The following is a 22,683-nucleotide window of genomic DNA, read 5'->3' as shown; positions in this document are numbered from 1 at the left end:
AAATTACCTGGAAGACATTTGGGATCTCTGTTCCCGCCCATTTCAGAGCCTTCTGGGTAGCGGTTCTTAACCTTTGCTGCACATCAGAATTGGGTCTGGGAAAAATGCTTTTTCGGGGTTCCCAAAAATATATTTTCAGGGTTAAAAGTATTGATAGTTTTATATTGATGTGAAATATTGTTGGGCTCTGGGGCTCTTTCCAGACTTCTGGGCCCCAAAATTACATATTCAAACTGGTCTTCTCATCACTGGTTGGCGCTGATAAACAAAAGCTTTTAAAACGCTAAGTCCCAGGCTCTACCACAAGTCTTATTTAATTGGCCTGAGTAGAGAGCTATCTGCAACTAGGTGGGGAAGCTTCCAAGTTCTGAGGTTCTGTTGGTCTGTTGGTCAGGTTCATTGACTGCACTCAGACGCAACCTGCCAAGCAAAGGAGAAATTTTGGTTCCCTAATTGGCTTACTTTTTTTAAACCCAGCGCTTTTTATATTCAGCCCTTTTGTTTGAATTTCCAGGCTGAGTTGCTATCAGGTTTAAATGCACACTCTCTGCTTGTTCCATCTTGATCTCGGCTCTCAATCAGGGACTCTCCAGTAGGAGTTGGGTTTACCCTCCAGGGCCCTGACATCGGGTGTTTTGTAAATGTTTGTCCAAGGACGATATTAACTTGGCAGCTGATCCTATGGATTCCATGCTTTTCATATGTAAAGGGAACAATCCCTAATTTCTTGGCCCAGGATATGACTCAACCAGGGTGAGCAAATGGGTTGCCACAAGTCTGATTATTCACTCTGAAAAAAGGCAAAGGCCTGACGCATGGCTGGGAGGGGTCATAGCCACAGGGCTATAGCAATGGATCAGCGTGTGTGGACAGAAGCCCAGCCACCCAGCCTAACTCAACTCTCTGTGCAGCCAGGATTAGAAAAGACCTCAAGGGCAGCTTCGTTGTGGCAGCAAAGATGCCTGCAGCAGGGCAAGGCAGGGCAGGGATGAACTCTATATGGTAGGTGAGTCAGGGAACTGAGCCCAGTCCCAGCTCCAGAACAAGCCAGGTAGCCTTTGGGGAACCCCTGACCTCACAGTCTAGCACCCTTCATCTGATCGGAGAAGGGTGAACCCTCAGGTGTGCTTCAGAGATGGTTTCAGTTAAAGCGTTTTGGAATTGTATGACCAGTTTTGATGATATAAAATTCAAAAAGCTCCATATAGTTACAAACATCTAGCTTGTTAAGCCACTGGGGGCGCAGAGATTCCAGTGCCCCCTAGTCTCCACGGCCACTGAGCCAGAGCCTGACGAGCCCAGGACAGGGAAGTCCTATGAGGACCTATGAGTTTTTGATAAAAAAAATTCTCTGTACACAGGCTTCTATGTGATATGGGTCATCAGGACCTATTGTGGTTGACCTTGAGTGTGTAGAACCATGTAATGTTGGAGTAGGAAGGCTTCTTGGGCCTTTAGAGGGCGGATTTTCACTGTAGACGGAGCCACACAATGCTGAAAACCCAGAAATTCATGGCCAAGGAAGCAATGAAAAATTAAGATTTTTCTGTGAAAGCATCCACCTTGCTCTTAAAAGAAAATGGACATCAATAGTGGTAGCAAGTGAGCAGAGAAAACCAAAATACAACTCACTAGAATTCTCACGAGCAGAGCTGAGGCCAGCTAGCTACGCAGAGCGTTTTATGCACGGTCAGTCACCTGAGTGTTTTCATGGGGCAAAAGTGGCAGAAAAGGAAAGGGCAGAGCAGCATGCACGGCGTCAACGTGTGACAACATATGCATTTACTGATATAATCATGAAGCCCTTTGGATGGCTGACTAAGAAACGGGCAGGAGGGGTCGCTTACAGAGAGGAGCACTGCGTGGCTGGAGGACACAAGGCATTGGGGAGATGTCTTCTTGAATGTCCCTTTGTATCTTTTGAATTTCAAACCATGTGAATTACTCTATTAATCCATTAAATCAGTGCTAAAATTGCAAACGGAATGCAGAGGGGAAGAGTGTTCTGCTGCTGCTACAGCGGCCCACTGACTTTCTGCTTTGGGTGAGAGTTCCTTGCCTCAGTCACCCTCTGAATAGCTACCCCGCAGCAGAGTCACCCTCAGCCGCCCCCCCCCACCCCCAGGCTCTCTCTAGCTTTGACCTATGCACAAAGTCACATTCTGCTTGCCCACAGCCGCCGTGCTCATACGCCCACCCCAGTTCCCTGGCAAAGACCAGCGTGCCACACAGACCTTATGGGCCACATCTCAGGGCCCACGGCCAGGGTCAGAACAGTGTCAGCTCCCTACCCGTCTCTGGCAGGGCTCATCAGTGACGGTACCCTTGAATGCCTGTGAAGCTCTGTGCGATGGTCTCAACCTTTTGAGTCCGAGGCAGCCTGATCTAAACGGGATGTGGGGTGGGAGAGAGGGGGGAACTAGAAGAGAGGGGCCCAAGTGGTGATGAAGGATCCTTAGAGTCAGAAAGGGGGTCAGCGAAGGAACGGCGGTGGGTGTGGCTAACCTCTCGAAGCTTCTCTTGGGCTTCGGCAAGTGCTGCCTGCTTCTCCTGAAGCTGGGACAAGGCGGCATTCAATCGGGCCCGCTTGGGCTCCACCACCCGATAAAGGCGCCCGTAGAGCTGGAGGAAGACAGTCAGTCAGGCTTCGGGAGCTACCCACCAATCCACAAGCCCACCAGCCCACTCACCCATGTGATCTCTGCCTCACCCAGCTTTTTCTCCCCAGGCTTCCGAAGCTCCCACCCCCCCAGTCCTCCTCACCCCCCCCACCCTATCCTTACCTCCATGGCCCTCACCCACATGCAGAGAGACTTGGCAGCGAGGGAGACACGGCCAATGATATCAGGTTGGAAGTCGGGCTGGGCACAATAGGCCCCAATCTTCTTCAGCACCTTGTCTGAGATGTTGTCTTTATCAAAGTTGATCAGGGACTTGATGAAGTTCTGTTCCCCTGTTGGAGGAAAATGGAGATGGAAGAGGGTACCTCAGCCAGACGACTAACCCCACCGGCTGTTCCCCTGCGCCCTATTAACCACCCATCTTTCAGGTTCTCATGCTGCGGTGGTGTGGCGTACGTGGTGGTTCTCACGCAAGAAGCATTGCCACTGGTCTTGCAAATACCAGCAGGCCACCGGGGCACACAGGTTTCAGTGGGGGCTGTGCCGGTTAGGCAGAACGTACTTCTGAAACCCTTTGGATGGCATGAGGACCCTGTAGAGTGCGGGAAGATGAGTCTCCCCCCCCCCCCAGGTGGGCAGCTCTCAACTTACACAGCCTGGACTCCACCTGGTAGTGAGAGTGAGGAGCGCACAGGACCGGCCACAGTGTCACCGTGAGCCAGCCTGAAGCGACAGCAAGTCACAATGGGGGTGGCATAGCCATGTTTTCCTGGGTTTACTTCTCAAGGTCAAAATACTTGACCTCATGCCTTAGATCAGTGGTTCTCGCACAACTCTTATCACATCCATCCATGGTGTCAAGCACATTGGTACAGTTGTTGCCATCATCATTCTCAAAACATTTGCTTTCTACTTGAGCTCTTGCTATCAGTCCTCATTTTCACCCCTTCCTCCCGCCTGCCCCGCCCCCTAATGAGCCCTTGGTAATTTATAAATTATTATTATTTTGCCACATCTCACACTGTCTTGGACTTGTTCCAAGGGCCCGCAGGCTATGTCCTACACCCTGAGAACCTCCAAGAGGGAAACACAGAGAGGCCTGTGTTCCGTTTCCTGATTCCTTGCCTGCAGGATGACTCTGTGAGACATTCTGTATTTTTATAGAAATGCCCCCACCCACTTTTCTTGTTTTTGTCTTAAATTAGGATGAGTTGTTTCCTTCACTTACAACCCAAGAGTCTTAACTGATGTATGAGGGGATACCCCGAAAAAAACGGAATTGTGCTGGGGGGGAGCCAAGCTGTCATACCATGCATTTTTCCTGCTAGGCCGAGCATCTAGCAACTGGCTCTGAGTTAGAGCATCCACTGCCATCGCCTGGGATAGGTTCTCTCTGGTCTTAGTGAGTTTTTTCATAAAAGCAGTTTTGCTCAAACCTCATTTTTTTTCCTGATGGTTGATTTAAGAGAACAGCACTTGGCTGTGAAATTTTGTTTCCTGCTTGGGGGCGGGGGGGGGGGGAGGTGGCAAAACTGTTGTGACGTTGAACACAGTTTACAAGGACATCGCTATGGGAAAAACTCAAGTGTACAGTGGTTTTCTCATTTCAAAAAAAGACGAAATGTCGATTGATGACAAGCCTCGTCCTGGACATCTGTCCAATGAACGAAAATGTCAACTCATAGTGTACTTGGAGTTTGTTCAACCAGGTCAGATGTTCCATCAGTTCATCAAGCTTTCTATTTAGAGGTTCTGAAAAGACTGCATAACAGCGTGTGACAAAAAGAGGCCTGATTTGTGGTAGATGGGGGACTGGTTTTGCCACCACGACAATGCAGTCTTCTCAGTGCGCCAGTTTTTGGCAAAAAAACAGCATGCGTCTCTTGCTCCACACACCTGACCCACCTGACCTCGCTCCGTGAGACTTCTTTTTGTTTCCTTGAATGAAGAGGGGCATGAAAGGACAGCAATTTGAAGATGTAGAAGAGGTGAAGTAAAAATGATGAAACATTTTCAAGGATGGAATTGTAGACTTGACAAATATATTAAGTGTACTGGAAAGTACTTTGAAGGCGATAAGGTTGTTTTGTTAAAAAATTTTATATAGCTTTGGGGAAAAAATTCTGGTTGTTTGGGGATAGCTTCTCATAGGTGAGTCTCCTCTTTCTTCCTTGATTCTGCCTCTTGAGGGTAGGCTGTTTACTTGTCTCTCCCAGGTTCTGATACCCAGCAGATGATTAATCAATGTTGGTGAATTAAAGTCCATGATCTCTTGGTTCTCTGGCTTACCTAGCTGCCTCTTGGCCTCTGGCCAAGTGGGATCATTGCCTCGGAGAATCATGACTGCCTGAAGCACCATCTCCACTTGAGCGGGTGGGCGTCCGTAGGACTTGATCTCTCCTATATCCTTCTTGTTCAGAGACTCCAGAGCCTAGGAAGCGGAATTCACTATCAGAGTCAGAGTCAACTCAGGTGTGAAGGCGGACCTTTAATGGAGACAGGTGCCACCTCTTTCCCCAGTCCCTCAGAGATGCTGAGGGTAAGAAGCCCTGTTCCCTTCCCTGGACCTCCTGGCACACATCCTTCCACCTGCCCCTCTTACCCTCATGGCCTCTTCCAGGGCTGGCAGGGCCTCTTCTAGATCTTTCTGGGCATTGTCAGCCAGGGCCTGACACTTGATTTCCTCCACTGCGATCTTCTCACTGTTGGCTGTTACTGCCTAGGGGTGACAAGCAAGGTGCCTGCTGGAACAGTGTGCTTAGCGCTCGGTTCATAACCAGTGGGGGGGTGGAGGGGGGCAGGTCAAACCCACCAGCCGCTCCCTAAGAGAAGTAGATGGCAGGCTGCTTTAAAAAAAAGAAAAAAGTAGAGCCCTTCAGAGCAATGTCACATTATGCTCATTTGGGTAGCTTGTAATTTGAAAAATGGTTTAAATAAAATATTTGCTTCACTTAAAAAACAGAAAACATACAGCCTTGAAAGAGGGCCAGGGCTTTGTCTTCGCTGTGGGCCAAGGCGCGCGCTCTAGCCAGCTCCGTCAGGGAAGATGGAAGCTGACGTGAAAGGAGCAGCAACTGGCGGCCACCCAGGAGGCTCTCCCCACGGGCACTGGAAGTGGTGGTGTGTGTGGGGGAGAGGGCCCAGCGCCAGCCCTGACCTTCTGCTGCTCGTCCGCCTCGCGCTTCTGCTGCACGATGATGACCAGGTACTCCTCACACTGCTTCTGGAACTCGGCCACCTTCTTCTTGGCTTCCTCCAGCTCCAGGGACATCACCTCCACCTTCTCCCTGGTCTCGTCGATCTTGAACAGCCCCGTCCGCAGCTTATTGGCTTGGTCCAGCAGCTCCTGCCGCTTCTCTCGCAGCAACCTGGACGACAGTGCAGAGCGAGGTGGCCTGAGAGGCTGGGGTCACAGCAAAGGGAGTGGACTAAGGCTCCTTTCCCAATATCTTCTGAGTCCTGCCTTCCTGGCTGCGGCCACCTCTACCACCCACTCAGATCTTTACCACCTCCTGCCTGGCTCCTTGCTAATTGCTTGCCCCCTCTCGCCCCCCACCCCCCACCCCGCCCCACCTGTCTCCCGTGCTCCTCTCTCCCGTGACTGGACATCACTGAACAATCAGCTTGCTAAGTCGGGTTTTTCTCACACTGCTTTCCTGACTTGACAGTCTTTGGTTGGTCCCCACCGTGCAAGTCAGATGGGGACGGCAGTGAACGAGGACAGAGGTGTCCGCATAAAGGGCGTGGGGCCCCCCAGCACAGACGGCTTCCCCCGTGTGTGAGAGTGGCCAGGCATTGCCACAATTAATCATTTTTTTCTTTTTTAATCTTTTTATTAGGGGCTCATACAACTCTTATCACAATCCATACATACATCAATTGTGCAAATCACATTTGTACATTCATTGCCCTCATCATTCTCAAAACATTTGCTTTCCACTTAAGCCCCTGGCATCAGCTCCTCATTTTTCCCCTCCTTCCCGACTCCCCCCTCCCGCATGAACCCTTGATAATTTATAAATTATTATTTTGTCATATATTGCTCTGTCTGACGTCTCCCTTCACCCACTTTTCTGTTGTCCGTCCCCCAGGGAGGAGGTCACATGTAGATCCTTGTAATCAGTTCCCCATTTCCAACCCACCCTCCCTCCATCCTCCCAGTATCACCATTCTCACCACTGGTCCTGAAGGGATCATCCACCCTGGATTCCCTGTGTTTCCGGTTCCTATCTGTACCAGTGTACATCCTCTGGTCTAGCCAGACTTGCAAGGTAGGATTGGGATCATGATAGTGGTAGGGAAAGGGGGAGGAAGCATTTAGAAACTAGAGGAAAGATGTATTTTTCATCGTTGCTACGTCGCACCCTGACTGGCTCATCTCTTCCCCGAGACACCTCTGCAAGGGGATCTCCAGTGGCCTATGATTTTTTTTTTAAGAGAAATTAGTAATCCAGGTTTCTATAAGGCTCCCACGTTTGAAGTGTTGGCAACACATTTAAAAGAAAAGTTCAATGTGGGACAAGCAAAACAAAACAAAAAAATGTCTACAGAGAATGACTGTTTGGCTTACATGAGAAAATACAAAGGTAACTGAAAAACCATCGCTACAAAATCACTGACGCCTTTACTAAACACAGTTTAAAATACCCAGCAACTGCTTCTCGACACATCCTCCGTCGAGCTGTACGCTCTCAGGGCAGGGTCCCGCCTCTATGCCTTCCTGGGCACTTCTAGACACACCACATCCAAGTGGCAGTTTGGGGCATTCCTTAGAACTCAAATACCATGCCTTTTAAATGTTCTTTGAGCTTGGTCATGAAAACAAAAAGTCTGAAGGGGCAAGAGAAGGGCTGTAGGATGGGTGGGGTAAGCTTTCCCGGTGAAGTTCTCCCAGGACAGGCCTGGCGACCAGACGGCTGAGCAGGTGTGTTGATGTGATGGGAAGCAATCCCTCAGTACAGCCTTCCTGACTTTTTTTTTCCATCAGTGCATCTTCCATTTTCTTAAAACTTCTCCCTCGTAATCCCCTACGACCATCCTGTGTTCCCTGAGAGAATCTGTCCAGATGGCCCCTTGGGGATTCCCCCCCCCCAAAAAAAAAACAAAACAAAACAGTTGTCGTAATCTTCTGAGCTAATGTCTCTGCCTTAGTTACTCTTTGAGGTCATCCTGACCTTTAAAATTCTCAGTCCATCTAAAAGTTGGAGTTTTATGTGAAGCGGCATTCCTGTAAACTTGCTGTAAAGCTTCGATTTGGGAAAATGTGAGTTTTGTGGAAAATTTGATATTAGCCTTGACCCCTCTCCGCCCCCCTCCCCATGGCACAAAAAGTATCCCTTTATTTGGAGGTGCGCTAGTGAGACAAAGCCAGTGCATTACTAGGAAAACACATCAACAGATATCCACTGATGGCAAAGCCATATTTAAACGTGCCTTAAAAAATAAACAACTATTCTGTGGGGTCTCCCAGCTGAGAAGCACCGGCGGAGTGGACGCATAGGATAATAACTGATACACAGGTGTAGGGGTGTAGAGAAGGGGTGGGTGGCAGGGAGGGAAAGGGAATGGAGGGAGTGAGTGGTGAAGGTGTGTGGGGGGGCGGGAAACACTAGCAGGGCTTGTGACTGCACCAGTCATTTTAAACTCCACTTAACCCTGGGGGCAGGGGGGTGTCAAAACCTGATGTGGTGATGATTGTACAATTCTCCTAGAGATGACTGAAGGATTGAACTCTTGAATAGCATGATATGTAAACTATGCACCAAGAAAGCTGTTGGGCAGAATGAAAGGAAGAATAAACAAACTCGTGAAAGTATAAACTGGCACTCGAGTAGCTATGTATTATTTCCTATGTCGAAGACTATGTGGAACAGTGATGGGCAAGCCGTGAATAGGACACAAGCCTATGCAGCCCCAAGAAGCCAGGAACTGAATTTTATCCTTTAGTATGCTGTGGGTATTTAGCATAGTGCCGAGCACATAGTAGGTGCTCAAAAGAAAGTGTGTTAAATGAATGTGTTGATTGCCATTATTACTGCAAATGCCTTTTCTTCACTTTTCTTCACAAAATGAATCTTTAGAGCTAATTAAAAAATTTTATGTATGTTATACACATGAGAAGATATAATCACCGAGTGAATGAATCCAGAATGCTTGGGAATAGTGCAGAGTCTACCAGGCACTAATGGGAGAGGGAAAGGCAAGGTGTCATAGCAACGTCCCAGTGTCTTGTGGTTAGGAAGAGGGACAGAAGGAGAAACATCATCCCAGGAAATTAGGACACAGAGGGTGGCCGAGGGACTGGAGCCAAAGGACTATAGAAAGGGCCCTTCCCAAACGGAAACCCCACCTCTCTTTTACTCCCTCTGCTAGATTGCCCACACCTCTGCCATTCTACAAGGGCATTCCAAGTGCGTGGAACTGGACCCTTGGGCCAGCTAGGGGATAGTTTCCATGATGTCATTTCACTACGGACCGATCATGGCAGCAAGCTCCCAGCCTTCTGTGCTTTCTGTCGGGCTACCTACTTCTTATATCCAGACACGAGCTCCAGGTAGTTGGTGGGTGTGACGTAGTTGAATCTTCTTAGCTCCAACAACATCTTCTGGGAGTACTGAGCCACTGACCAGTGCATAGTGACAAAGATCTGGGCTACCTTCTTGTGGATCTGAGCCAATGAACAAAAGAGCCAACAGGAAACAGGGGAGCTGGCGTGGTGAAAGGGAAGGGGCCAGGGCTGTGGAATAGTGGTGGGGAGGGGGCCTCACATTCTCCTGGGTCCCCAGGTCTTCTCCCAGGAGGTACTTCTCCGCCACCTCCAGCAGGGCCTCACGGGGCCACTCGGAGAACCAGTTGATGGTCGTGCAGTTCACCAGGGCTGGGTACTGGCGGATCCAGTTCCTGGGAAGAGGTTTGGAGAAGGAATGAGGTCTACTCACAGATGGACTCAGTGTTTCCTCAGCTCGCTCCACCCCCCCTCTTTCCAGGGACCTCCATGCCCCTCATTTGGCCTCTCAGGCTCTCTGTCTAGATCCCACTGTCCTCTGATCTACTCCAATAGAGGATGGTGAAGCAGGTACACCTGCTAGGGCTGAATCTTTGGCCAATGAGCTAATCTCTCTGAATCTCAGCTTCCTCAGCTGGACAACCCATCCTACCGAGGAAGGTGAGAGGAGTGAAGGAGGGACACATGCTAAAGGCCAGCCCAGCAACTGGCATGGAATAAATACATGGTCAGTGCCAATCATATTTTAAAAATAAAGTCGTGACCCATGTTGGCTCTCCCAACAATTCTTTGCCCTCCCTGGCTTCTAGTCAGACCAGAAACAAGAGGTGACTCCTGTGCAGCCACGGAAGCACTTTGAAGAAAGGGGGTTGGTTAGACAGGAGTGTCCATCGTTACTCATGAGCCGCACATGGAGAAGATGCAGGCGGCCAAGGACAGAGGAAGACCAACTGGGCACCTAGGGAGGGGTGGTGGCAGCACTCGCCTGAAGGGGTCCCCCACAGGGCTGAGGCAGAGCACGATGTGCAGGTTGTTCCTCACGCGTTCGATGAGGTAGGTGAAGAGGCTGTCGGGTGTCTCGGGGACCTGTTCTGCCCGGGCCTGCTCTATGATCTGTGTTTGGATCTGCACAGAAGCCACAGAGCATGGGGGATGGAGTGCCCAGGGCAGATAAGACGATGGCCCTTAATTGGCCAGGCCTGGAACTAAAACGCACACCCACGTGACAAGATCAAAGGGACGGCATTTATCCAAGGACAGCGGGTTCTGTGTGGAGGAGGAGGGGTGGAAACAGGCTGTGCAGGGCGGAAGTGGGATAAGGCATGATAGGAGGTTGAAACGAACAAGTTGGAATAAAATATGTATACATTGTTGAATGTAAAACTGATCACCTGCTCGGCAAACCTTCACCCATCACCATAGAGAGGTAAGTCAAATCAAAGTCACTTTTCTTTTCTCGTTTGATTATAAATCCTTTTATCTTTTTTTAATGCTTCTTTTTTTAAATCATTTTATTCGGGGCTTACACAAGCAGCTCTTCCCAGTGGGCCCTCCTGCGTTCAAGGCAGATGACGCAAGAGCAGCAGTTCTTCCGCTCAGTGGGAGGGGTGTGGGTGCTGGGTAGTGTAAATGGCTCAGGTGCTCACCCGTTAACTGAAAGGTCAGAGCTGGGGGTTCACCCAGAGGCACCTGGGAAACAAGTTCTGGTGCCCTACATCTGAAAGACTCAGCCATCGAAGACCCTTAGGACCACAGTTCTATTCTGACACACAGGCGGGCGGGGCGTGGGGGGTGGGGGTAGGCTGTGGTCCTGGAGTCAGCACTGACTTGAAAACAACTCTGTTTAAGGGGAGCTTCTGCATGGTGGTCTGTGGTTCTTCAGGGGTTCATCTGAGAATGGGTCAAAAGAGCCAACAGGCATTGGGTATGGAAGGGACCATACCTCCTCAAATTCATCGCTCTTGTAGAGATTGGGGACCTCTCCCGAGCTGAGAATGTTATTGATGTCCTCTAGGAATGACTCATCAGCAATTTGGGTATCCACAAAGAGGAAGGACGTGGCCTTGAGCTCTACCCCAGCCTGGCGATACAGACGCTTGATATCTGGACCACAGGAGGGTGGGGGGGAGGGACCAAAGTAGAACAGACTCTCTCCAGAGGCCTCACCCCTACACGCCATCCCTTACTTTGCCTCAGATTTTGGACACCTCCTAAACCACCAAGCACACCCCACCCCCACCTTGTCCTCCACTCAGCACGGGCCTGGCACACCTCATTCGCTGGCTTCTAGCTCACAGGAAGTTAGGGATTTGGTCCTTTATGCCCCAGGCCCCCTCCATTGTTGAGACCAGGCTGTACCATTTCAGAGACCCTTGTGGTATAGTGGTTAAGAATTGGGCTGCGACCCACAAGGTCAGCAGTTCAAAACCCCCGCAGCTCCGAGGGAGAAAGACTGTCTACTCCCGTTGGACAGTTAGTCCCTGGAACGCTCAGGGATCACTAGGCTTGAGCATGTGCTCAGGGGCAGGGAGATGGGGTCTTCCGGCCGTACCTTCTCTGAACTCCTGCTTGCGGTAATGTTTGGTGACCTCGATCTGGAAGGTGATGTACTCGCAGATAGACGAAGCCAGGCGGGCTAGACTCTGGCGCCCACTGCCCCCGATGCCCACCAAGAGCATGTTGCCTCGAGGCTGTCCAATCACCCGCACTATCCGAGTGACTGTGCGGAGGGACGATAAGGACACGAATTGGCTGAGTAATCTCAGGGGACCCCAGCCGAGGGCCAGCGAGGCATGGAACTGAAGTAGTGGAACCCCTAACAGCTAAACTCCATCTCATCTACGAAACAGGGCTGTCAAGGAAAGGCCTTACCTGTTGCCACCGGAGACTATAGCAGCAGGGAGGAGAACAATTCCCAAGATTTAAACTCCAGAGCTACCCAGTCCCCATCCCTTAGAAATGCCCCCCAAGTGGGGGGACGAGGCAGAGATGGGGACGGAAAGTGCTCACTGTGTTCAATTGCATCTCGAAAGAGCACCAGCTGCATTGGCACGACAGCAGGTGATAGGTTGTACTCATTCAGGGCTGTCTCCATGGCAGTCTTCAATACTGTCAGGTCATTCAGGTCTTCATATACCTTGGGCTCTTTCAGGAAGTCCCCTGGGCCATAAGAAGAGGGGTTCAGTGACTCACATAGCTGGTCCTCCCCAGACCTCTCCTCAAGACCTTAGGAATCAAGACTCTGCCCAACCCCCCCTTTTAACACCAATCTTTTAAGAATCTCAGCATCTAGTGGCTCCAGCTCCTCACTCACCGAAGATGGGTGGACGTTTGTTGGGACACAGATTATGAAATGTGAGGTCAAAAAAGGAGCCAAGTTTGTCACTCATGATGCCCAGGAAGGCTTCCATATCTGTCGCATCAACCAGCCGGTCAGAGAAGACTCTGTTGAGAGGGAGCTGGGATTTGATGTTGGAATACATGGAACAACTCTGTGTAAACAACCGAAATGTCCACCAAGTGACAGAGGGCTAAGCAAAGCAGTGTATCCATACACTGGACTGTCACTCAGCCATCAAGAGAAATGAGAACCTGATGCGCGATACCCCTGCAGGAACTTGGAAAACTTTATATTGAGTGAAATAAGTCAGTGATACCGGAAACATTCATGAATCCACAGGCGCGTAATGCTGGCCTTGGTATCATGGAAGTCCTTGTTGGCTCTCAGCATGCCCTGGAATACCTGGGGAAGGAGGGGAGAGACACATGACCATTGAGATAGAAAACCAAAAACCAAACTCATCGCCATCGAGTCAGTGCTGACTCATAGTGACCCCCTGTGAGTTTCAGAGACTGTAACAGTCGTTTTCCTCAGAGCTGCTGATGGTGGTTTAGAACTGGCGCCCATGAGGATCAAAACCCAATGTGTAACAACTACACGACCAGGCCCTCCCAGTTTTCACACCAAAGCCAGAGAAAGTGGCATTCTAGGACGGGCGTGCTTCTGGTGGTATGGTATGCTTTGGGCAGTCCGCTGAAGGTGCGAATGGTTCACATGTTCAGCTAGCAGCGGGAATCTACCTGGAGGCATCTTACCAGACAATCCTCAGGATCTACTTCTGAAAAACCAGCACTGAACCCCTCCTCTGGTCAACGGGTGATCACTATGAGTCAACTGAATGGCAGTGGGTGGTAAACTCGATATGCTTATTTTGAAAAGAGAACGCCTCCCAGGAGGCTGGTCCAGGGCCAAGGGGGCACGGCGGGACTCAGTTTCACCTTGGAGATGTCTCGGAGATTGAAGAGATAATGGATCTTGGCGGGCGTGGGCAGGAAACGCTGCACCACAGTATTGTACATGTCCAGGGTTGCTCCAGTCACCACATTCCCAATGGGCTTCACTTCTTCCTCAAAATCCTGAAGCTTCTGATTGATCATGGTGCCAAATATTCGGATAATCTGGGACTCCTAGAAACAGGCCCACAGTCAATCTCCAACGTTCGCTATGGTGAGACCCAGCAAGGGAATTGTTAGGTCAGGAATAAAAGGTCAAGAAACTAAAAAAAAAAACAAAAAAACAACAAAACCCCAGAAATCAAAGTCAGTACTATTTTAATGCAATAAGAGAAAAAAAAATAATGCCTAAAATAATCCATGCATATACAGAAAATCCCAAAGAGTCCCCAGGAAACTTCTAGAAGTAATAGAGGAATTTAGCTAAGTTGTAGGGACACAAGTTCAGCCAACAAAAATCAGTTGGATTTATTTATCAATTATTTTGGGTTTTTTTAAGTTCGATTCCTTTACCACTGCTGAAAGAGATGAAAGAAGACTTAAATCAATGGAAAGACTCTCCATGCTCATGGATTGGAGGACTTAATGCTGTCAAATACTATCCAAAGCACTCTCTAAATTCAATGCAGTCCCAATAAAAATTTCAACAGTTTCTTTACAGAAATAGAAAAAAAACTTCAACTTTATGTAGAGAGGCAAGAAGCCCTGAATAGCTAACACAATGCAGAAACAGAAGAATAAGTAAGAAGGTACACGCATCCTGATTTTAAAATATACTATGTATCTACCGTAGGAGTCCTGGTGGCATAAGGGTTACATGTTCCACTGGGATCCGAATGGTCAGCAGTTCAAAACCACTCCTCAGGGAAAGATGGGGCTTTCTAATCCCAAACAAAATACAGTCCTGGAAACTCTCAAGGGCAGTTCTACTCTGCCTTCTGGATGGCTAGGAGAGTCGCTATGAGTTTGGTAGTGAGTTTGGTTTGATTTAATATGTAGCTACAGTGGGGCCATGGTAGTGGAGTGGTTAAGCATTGGGCTGCCAACTGAGAGGTCGGCAGTTCAAAGCCACCAGTCACTCTGTGGGAGAAAGATGAGACTTTCTACTCTCATAAAGAGTTCCAGTCTCAGGAACCCCAAGAGGCAGCTCTGCCCTGCCCTACAGGGTCACTATGGGTCAGAATTAACCTGAAGGCGGTGAGTTTGCTTTTGGTTGCATGGCTATGTCATCAGAACAGCCGTGTGCTGGCACACAGTAGCAGCAAACTGAATGTTCAGTAATAAACTCACACATCTATGGTAAACCGGGTTTTCAGAGTCCATTCAATGGGGGAAGAAGAGCCTCTTCAATAAATGGTGTTGGGAAAATTAGATTCCCACATAGAAAAAGGAAACGGGATGCTTGCTTCACAAAATACCCACCCACACAAAACAAATTCAAAATGGATCGAGGGCGTACCTGCGTAAACTAAAACCAGGAAAGTCTTCGAGGCGTAATCAGAGGCAGCACTGCCAGAACCAGTCCTCAACAGTGGACTACGTACTCCAATAGCAAAGGCACCTAGTCCTCAACAGTGGAGTACGTACCACAATAGCAAAGGCACCTAGTCCTCAACAGTGGACTACGTACCACAATAGCAAAGGCACCTAGTCCTCAACAGTGGACTACGTACTCCAGTAGCAAAGGCACCCAGTCCTCAACAGTGGACTACGTACTCCAATAGCAAAGGCACCTAGTCCTCAACAGTGGAGTACGTACCACAATAGCAAAGGCACCTAGTCCTCAACAGTGGACTACGTACTCCAGTAGCAAAGGCACCCAGTCCTCAACAGTGGACTACATACCACAATAGCAAAGGCACCTAGTCCTCAACAGTGGAGTACGTACCACAATAGCAAAGGCACCCAGTCCTCAACAGTGGACTACGTACTCCAGTAGCAAAGGCACCCAGTCCTCAACAGTGGACTACGTACTCCAGTAGCAAAGGCACCCAGTCCTCAACAGTGGACTACGTACCACAATAGCAAAGGCACCTAGTCCTCAACAGTGGACTACGTACTCCAGTAGCAAAGGCACCCAGTCCTCAACAGTGGACTACGTACCACAATAGCAAAGGCACCTAGTCCTCAACAGTGGACTACGTACTCCAATAGCAAAGGCACCTAGTCCTCAACAGTGGAGTACGTACCACAATAGCAAAGGCACCTAGACCTCAACAGTGGACTACGTACTCCAGTAGCAAAGGCACCTAGTCCTCAACAGTGGACTACGTACCCCAGTAGCAAAGGCACCCAGTCCTCAACAGTGGACTACGTACTCCAGTAGCAAAGGTATCCAGTCCTCAACAGTGGACTACGTACTCCAATAGCAAAGGCACCTAGTCCTCAACAGTGGACTACGTACCACAATAGCAAAGGCACCCAGTCCTCAACAGTGGACTACGTACTCCAGTAGCAAAGGCACCTAGTCCTCAACAGTGGAGTATGTACTCCAGTAGTAAAGGCACATACAGCAAGAGACCAATAAATGGGACCTCATACAAATTAACAACTTTTGTTCCACAAAAGATTTTACAAGAAAAGTGAAAAGATACGCTACCAATTGGGAGACTATCTTTGGAAACCAGTTGTATATAATAATAAAGTTATATATACGTCAGCAACTTTATAATAAAAAGACAAATAATTCCAATCATAACATGGGCAAAGGACTTGAATAGACATTTCACCAGAAAGTACATTCAAGTGACCACCAGAAACATATGCAAAGATTCTCTGCAACGTTAGCCATCAGAGAGATAAAATTAAAAGCCACAATGAGATATTATTACACTTCTACTACAAGGACTATGATTTTTTTTAAATGTTGGCAAAGAAATGGGGAAACCGTCTCCCTTTCCTGTGTCTGGTGAGAATGTTTATTGTGGAAAACAATACGACTGCCCAAATAACGAGTACAACTATGATATGACCCAACAATTCCACTCCTGTGCACATGTCCAAAGGACGCAAAAGAGACTAAAAAACAGCGACTCGTCCACCAATGTTCACACCATTCAAAAGGAAGAAACAACCTCCATGCCCATCAGCAGCTGGGTGGACAAACACAGCGTGGTGCAGACACATACCATGGGGTGCTACTCAGCCAGGAGGAGAAATGAAGTGTGAGAGTTACTCGCGTGTGGAGGGACCTGGAGGACAATATGCTGAACAAAAGAAGTCAGTCACACAGGGGTAGGAGTGTATGACCTCCCATCAAAAGACCAGACGAGGAGAGCGTATAGGCGCCAACGTTATTACTGGTTACCGGGATGTGGGTGAGGGTGAGTGGGGGTAATGATGGTGGGAAAGCGCACTGATGGAAGGTAGGATTGCACAACTGAGGCTTGCAATTGGCGGTGAGTCGTACACACCTGAAAAAAGTTGAATCGACGAAAGTGCACGAGAGACTTATTAACAACAATGACAACTAAGCAATTGAGGTGGTTTGGCTCCTGGCTTTGGCAGCGTGGATCACCTTTTATGGGATACCCAGCGAACTGGCCAAGTCACGTATTTCGTGTTCCTGTGCCACCTCCTAGTGTGTGGTGTGTGGAGGTCCTAAAAGCTGCGCGTGGCCATCAAGGGTCTGGCAATTGGTCTCTAGTCTCCTGGAACAGCAGAGGCAGAAGGAGAGCCAGAATGTGTCCCTGATTTCCTTTGACCATGAGGCCAGTCATCTGGAAGATACCCAGCGGAACATTCTAATCAGAGATTCCATAGGAAATCCTGATCAAAGGGGGGAAATACACAAGAGAATTCCAGATTCTCCTGGATGCTTCTAAAACGACCGCCCCGAGGTAATCTTTGCTTCTCAACCCAAAATATTCCCTGCCGACTTCTTAAAACTGAACAACAGTTTAGCTTCACTAAAATATCTTCCAGAAAGGACCACTTATAGGGATCAAACTGACAGGAGCGGCCTGAACTATTAGGCGGCAACTTAGAGAGCAGTGAGTTGATGTTAAAGAGGGAGGGAAAAACGTTTAAAGGAGGAGTATAGTTACACAACTCAAACGTAATTAATAACACTAAATTGTACGTGTAGAAACTGTTGAATTGGTGTGTGTTTTTCTGTGTAGATTCTCAACAACAAAATTTTAAAAACCACCTTATGAATAAAACAGCATTTTAAAATGAAGAGGTATCAGTATTATTTTTTTGTATTTCCTTTTGCCTCAGGCTGATGGCTCAGCACTGCATGCACGTTGAATTTATTTTAAAATTTGGTATTCTGCTCATCAATTGCTTGCACTCGTTTTGATTTCTGAAAATGTCGCACTAGAAGATTTCTTCTTGTTCCTCAGCCTTAAGTCTGCTCCTAGCACTGCTCTCAGCTCCCCTCTTTGTAGGTCTCATCCCTTGGTCCCTGGGGCCCCCACGGCGTCCTCTCCTCCGCCTCGCCAGAGGAAGCTTCCATCTAGGCTTGGATCTTGCAACTGCCCGGCTCAGGAGACAGGAAACTCTCCTATGGAGATCACCCTCACCTCCACACAGGGTGCAGCTTTCAGGGGGAACCACTCAGCACTCACTACCCTTGACCTGCCCCCTCTGTCTCTGCCCTCCAGGTCCACCCTGCTTCTCCCCCCCTCCCCGCCCCCGCGTCAGGCCCACCGGGGAGCATGCCACCCTCACCGTGGGAAAGGTCATGTTGATGATGTTGAAGCGACTCTGTAGCCTTGGCGAGATAACAGTCCGTCCACCGCCTGGAGGGCCCATGGCGGCCATCAGGAACATGTCCTATGCAGCCAGCAGGGATGGGACAGGGTGGGGGAGAGAGAGACGGGAAGAGGAATGAGATGAGGCCTGTGACAAGCGGGATGTGAAAGGAACCAGGAGGAAGACAGTAAATAAATGGACAAATGGGAAGAGGGACAAGACAGGAAAAATAACGGGGTGGGCAGGAATGAGGAAACCAGGTAGTCCTTGGCTTAGGATGCATCCAAGTTATGATGAACACACTTGTGACCGCTTTTTCCCCCAGACATACAAGGAGCCTGGTACCGTAGTGGTTACTCTTTGGACTTCGATCCCCAAGGTCAGCAGTTGGAAACCACCAGCCAGAGCTTGGGAGAAAGACAGGGCTTTCTACCCCGGTCAACAGCTCCAGTCTTAGAAACTCACAGGGGCAGCTCTACCCTGTTTGGCAGGGCTGCGATGAGCCAGTATTGACTCAAGGCAGTGAGTGTGGTTTGTCCTCATATGGACTACATGCAATATGATGCTGATGTCATCGTTCTAAGATGTTCAATATTGTCACTTACTGGTCAAAGCACTGCCGTAGAGAAGGCTATGGTCATAACAATGAAACCTTTTAAAAAAATTAGGTATTCGATTTATGTCAGAACTGTCTTATGACAGACTAACCAGGATGGAGCTCAGTCCTCAGGTGGGGACCACTTGTAATGCATTTGTCTTTATTTTTAACATTATAATCCATGTACCCCAAATCAGAAAATTCTGATGAGCAGAGACCCTCAAACTTGCCGATGGTTTCTAACCGTTTGTTTTGTCTTGTGTGTGTGTGCGCATGCTTTCTTAGAAACAAATGAATCCTGTTGAAGGCGCATTTACCCGAGGCCGGATAAGGGGTACCACAGACATCAGGAAGGAATGGCACTGTCCCTGGGTTAAGGACAGAGAAAGAGACAAGATGTTTAGGAGAGCCAGGTCTGAAGGGAGCTTCCTAGGTCCAGAGTGGGAGCAAAGAACCGACACCATGGAGGTGGCCGCTCCGGTAACGGGGCACAGAAAGGCAGGCACTTCAATGGACAGCTAGAGGAACGGGGCTCCTAGAGGTTCGGGGGTGGAAATCGGGTTGGGGTGGTGTAAGAGACCTGGGAAAGGGGTGCAAGTTAGAGAAGAGGATCCTTTGGGCACTAAATTGAGGGCAAGGCCAGCGAGGAGGGTCAACTAAAGGAGTTGATCACTTGGGAGCCAGAGGCCTGAGGGAGAACAGAGGTCTGACGAGCAGACTGTCGGATGCTTACTCGGATGTACTTGATGATCTGTTTCGAACGGTCATACCAGAAGCCATAGTCAATCCAGAGGCGAATCAGTTCCAGAGGTGGCTGGGACCCAAACAAGTCCTTAGCTGGCATATTCAGGTCATCCATGAAGGTGATCATGCTCTTGCCCCCCATGGGCACGTAGACACCCTTGGTTCGCTTCTCCACCCTACTCTCGATGATGCTCTGCACGTTATTGGACGTAGTCTGGTGGGGGGGGGGAAAGCACACAGTGAAAACCCAAGAGGAATCCGCGGCTGTGGAGGCAGGTCAACCAGGAAGTTGAGCCCCAGGGGTGAGCAGAGGCAAGGGGAGACCAGGAGCCGGTGCTCTGGCTCTCTGGGTCCTGCAACACACCTGAGCAGACATGTTGACAGTGAGCACTGACCACTGGCTGGAGGGCAGAGACTGCAGAACGCTCTGGGCAATGGACGTCTTTCCAGTCCCCACGGGACCCACCAGCAGGATAGGATTCTGGCTGGACACCAAGGCGCTCACCAGGTAGTTGTAGCGGACAGTGTCCACGGTGGGCACCATGATCTTATAGAAGGGGGCACTGGGGAGGGAAGAAACTCCCTTCTAATGCCTGCTTCCCGCGACCTCTCAGAGTTCACCTTCGTTTTTATCTCGGGTTCTTCGGGTCTCTACCCACCCACCCTGCCTCCCATGAGGCCCGAGGATCAGGCCTGCTCCTCCAGGGCCTCCTGTTCTCAAGAATCCCCTTGTCTTTGGAATCCAGCCACTGCTTTCTACAGCTCACCTTGGCTTCTCAGCCCATTCACTTTGCTACTTCCCCTCCCTCAATCACGGCCCTACATCCTACTCATAGCCAGGACCCCTTTCGTACTTTTGTGGGTAGCGCCAACTCTTGGGTAGTTTTTCCTCAAAAGATGTCCAACTCCGTATCTTGGGGTCCACAAAATACTCGTACACCGTATCCTGAGAAGAGGTTTGGGTGTGTTAGGTTACCACAGCCTTTCTTTAGCTGCCCTCAGTCCAGGTCAAGGACTCCCAGACCATGGCTGGAAGAGAGGGAGCTGGGTGGGCAGGCTGGAACTCAAGACAAAGGCCGAGGATCAGGGAAGCCTTTGAGTTCTGGGGAAAAAAAAAAAAAAAAGGACAATGGGTCTCTAACTTCCCTGACCTTATTGGGAAAGGAGCCCTCAATTTCTCGGAGGTAACTATCAATCTTCTTGCGGCCTTCCTCATCCACAGAGGCGCACACAGACCAGATCATGCTGAACACGAATGTCATCTCCACCATGCTGACGTAGTTTTCTCCATCACTTGGGTTCAACTATGGGGAAGAAGAGAAGAGAAAAGATGGGCAGAACATCACAAAGGCTCTCAGTTTTTCCTCCCTCCCTGGTTCGATTTGGAAAATCATAGGATTGTAGATAAACCTAAATCTAAAAGATTTAAACACACTTGAAACTCCTTGTAGTTCAGCAGTCGCCCTGACTTTCCTCTCTGTAAAATGATACAGATACCGCCCAGGTCCAGCCACACCATCTTCACCATGGGGAAGCATCCCGTAGGCATCAAGAAGACAGGGCAAGACACATTTGTGGTAAACTTGCTTGTAATTGCAACAACAACAAAAATGGAGACAACATAAATGCCCATCAGCAGAGAAATGGAAAATAAAAATGTGATGTTCTGCTGTGGGATTGAATACAGCGATTACAAACATGAACATAATCTAGTAGGAAGACAAAGAGGGTGGTGATGGGTCAGTGGGAAAACGCTGCCTCTCTTGAAGAAGGCTAGCATTCGATTCCTGATCCATGCACAGGCGACCCCCCCCCCCGCCCCAATCACTGCAGGCTTGTGTGTTACTATGATGCTGAACAAGTTTCAAGGGCACGGCCAGACTAAAGCAGACTAGGAAGATAGGCCTGGTGGTGTCCTTCCCAAAATCAGCCAGTGAAAACCATCAGGGCTGCAACCGATCATGAACGGTGCTGGAGCAGACAGGGTCGTGATCTGGTCGTGGGCTGTCTGGGCGATGGCAGCTAGCAACAATAATAAGCAAGACATGCTCAAAAAAACGTGCCGTTGACTTTAAAAGCATTTTGCGAATGCAATAGATAGCATGGTGCATTTTTTAAAATACCAATGTTCTGTGGACACCTATGGGCTGTGTATTAGGAATGGTCTGCGAAGACAGTGCAAACATGCTAGGCCAGGAAGGAGAGAAGGAGTAATCCAAAGGGACTTTTGATTTATAAAATATATTCCAATTTTTAGAAAGGAACGTAGGGCCAACTATTACGTGTATAATTGCAAACATGCCAGCTTAGTGGCAGAAACAGCATATTTAGAGTTCATGTTCCCCACCTCTGACTAGGCGCACCCAGAAAGAGGTCGTCTTTCTGAGGGGTGCATAGGTTCCTGTGGAGCCATGTAGTCTCCATCAGGCCTCCGAGGGAAAGGGATGGACAGACAAGCAACTGAGCAACACATGTACCATCTCTAACCTACTGTGGGAGACAGCCAGGGACCCATGAGTGGAGAGCTCCTGAAGGTGGACTCCAGACACCGAGAATGGCTGATAGCATGCTTCCCAGGATGCTGTCCATCCTCAAAACCCCGGCATGAAATAACGTGGAAACCCCAGTGTCTACCATGTTCCATGAAGACTCCTTCAGCGGTCCTCCCGGATTAGCCCAATACACAACCCAGTCCACCACCTTTCCAGTCGAGTCCTCTCCTCGGAGCTTCGGCTACATGTGAACACCACCCTGAGCCTCCTTGCCCCGGACTACGGAGTGCACTGCTGTGTTTCTATAAAGGCCACTCCCTTTACCAGGAATGCCTTCCTTTTCCTCTTCTGTTCATCCACGTTCTTCTCATTTCTTAAAAATACTGCTCGAGATGCTGTTCATTTAGGAAGCCTTCCCCCACCCCGCCCGCCTGTCAGTAACATATGCATGTCCTTTTCCAACATGTTACCTTGCAAATTCATCTCCATGGTTTTCATTTATATTCAGCACTAAGCTGCTAACCAAAAGGTCACTGGTTCAAATCCACTGGTCCCTCTATGAGAGACCGGTGAGGCAGCCAGCTTGCTTCTGTGGAGGCTGGTCGCCTTGGAAACCCCGGGGAACAGTTCTAGCCTGTCTCCTAGGACTGCTATGGATCAGAAGGGACTGGACAGCAGCAGGAGGTTTTGTTTGTACCAGGAACAACACAGATTGCTATTGATTACCTTAGT

General features: G+C 49.2%; 1 protein-coding gene across 1 annotated transcript in view; it reads right to left on the bottom strand.

Moving 5' to 3' along the window:
* Positions 1–22,683, bottom strand: part of DNAH2 (dynein axonemal heavy chain 2) — a 140,333-nt gene that overhangs the window by 23,771 nt on the left and 93,879 nt on the right. Inside the window, exons 43-61 of the mRNA XM_075559566.1 lie at positions 20,611–20,763; positions 20,314–20,405; positions 19,824–20,022; positions 19,449–19,673; positions 18,094–18,198; positions 13,405–13,593; positions 12,783–12,868; positions 12,440–12,570; positions 12,136–12,285; positions 11,678–11,845; positions 11,069–11,229; positions 10,112–10,251; positions 9,389–9,521; positions 9,149–9,288; positions 5,779–5,989; positions 5,224–5,340; positions 4,911–5,052; positions 2,784–2,953; positions 2,506–2,622 (exon numbers count right to left, since the gene is read on the bottom strand). Coding sequence (XP_075415681.1) covers positions 2,506–2,622; positions 2,784–2,953; positions 4,911–5,052; positions 5,224–5,340; positions 5,779–5,989; positions 9,149–9,288; positions 9,389–9,521; positions 10,112–10,251; positions 11,069–11,229; positions 11,678–11,845; positions 12,136–12,285; positions 12,440–12,570; positions 12,783–12,868; positions 13,405–13,593; positions 18,094–18,198; positions 19,449–19,673; positions 19,824–20,022; positions 20,314–20,405; positions 20,611–20,763 — 2,829 coding nt within the window. The remainder of the gene's footprint in view (positions 1–2,505; positions 2,623–2,783; positions 2,954–4,910; positions 5,053–5,223; positions 5,341–5,778; positions 5,990–9,148; positions 9,289–9,388; positions 9,522–10,111; positions 10,252–11,068; positions 11,230–11,677; positions 11,846–12,135; positions 12,286–12,439; positions 12,571–12,782; positions 12,869–13,404; positions 13,594–18,093; positions 18,199–19,448; positions 19,674–19,823; positions 20,023–20,313; positions 20,406–20,610; positions 20,764–22,683) is intronic.

This window comes from Tenrec ecaudatus, chromosome 10 (assembly GCF_050624435.1).
Source record: "Tenrec ecaudatus isolate mTenEca1 chromosome 10, mTenEca1.hap1, whole genome shotgun sequence".
Classification (NCBI taxonomy): Eukaryota; Metazoa; Chordata; class Mammalia; order Afrosoricida; family Tenrecidae; genus Tenrec; species Tenrec ecaudatus.
This window is presented reverse-complemented; position numbering and strand designations above follow the sequence as displayed.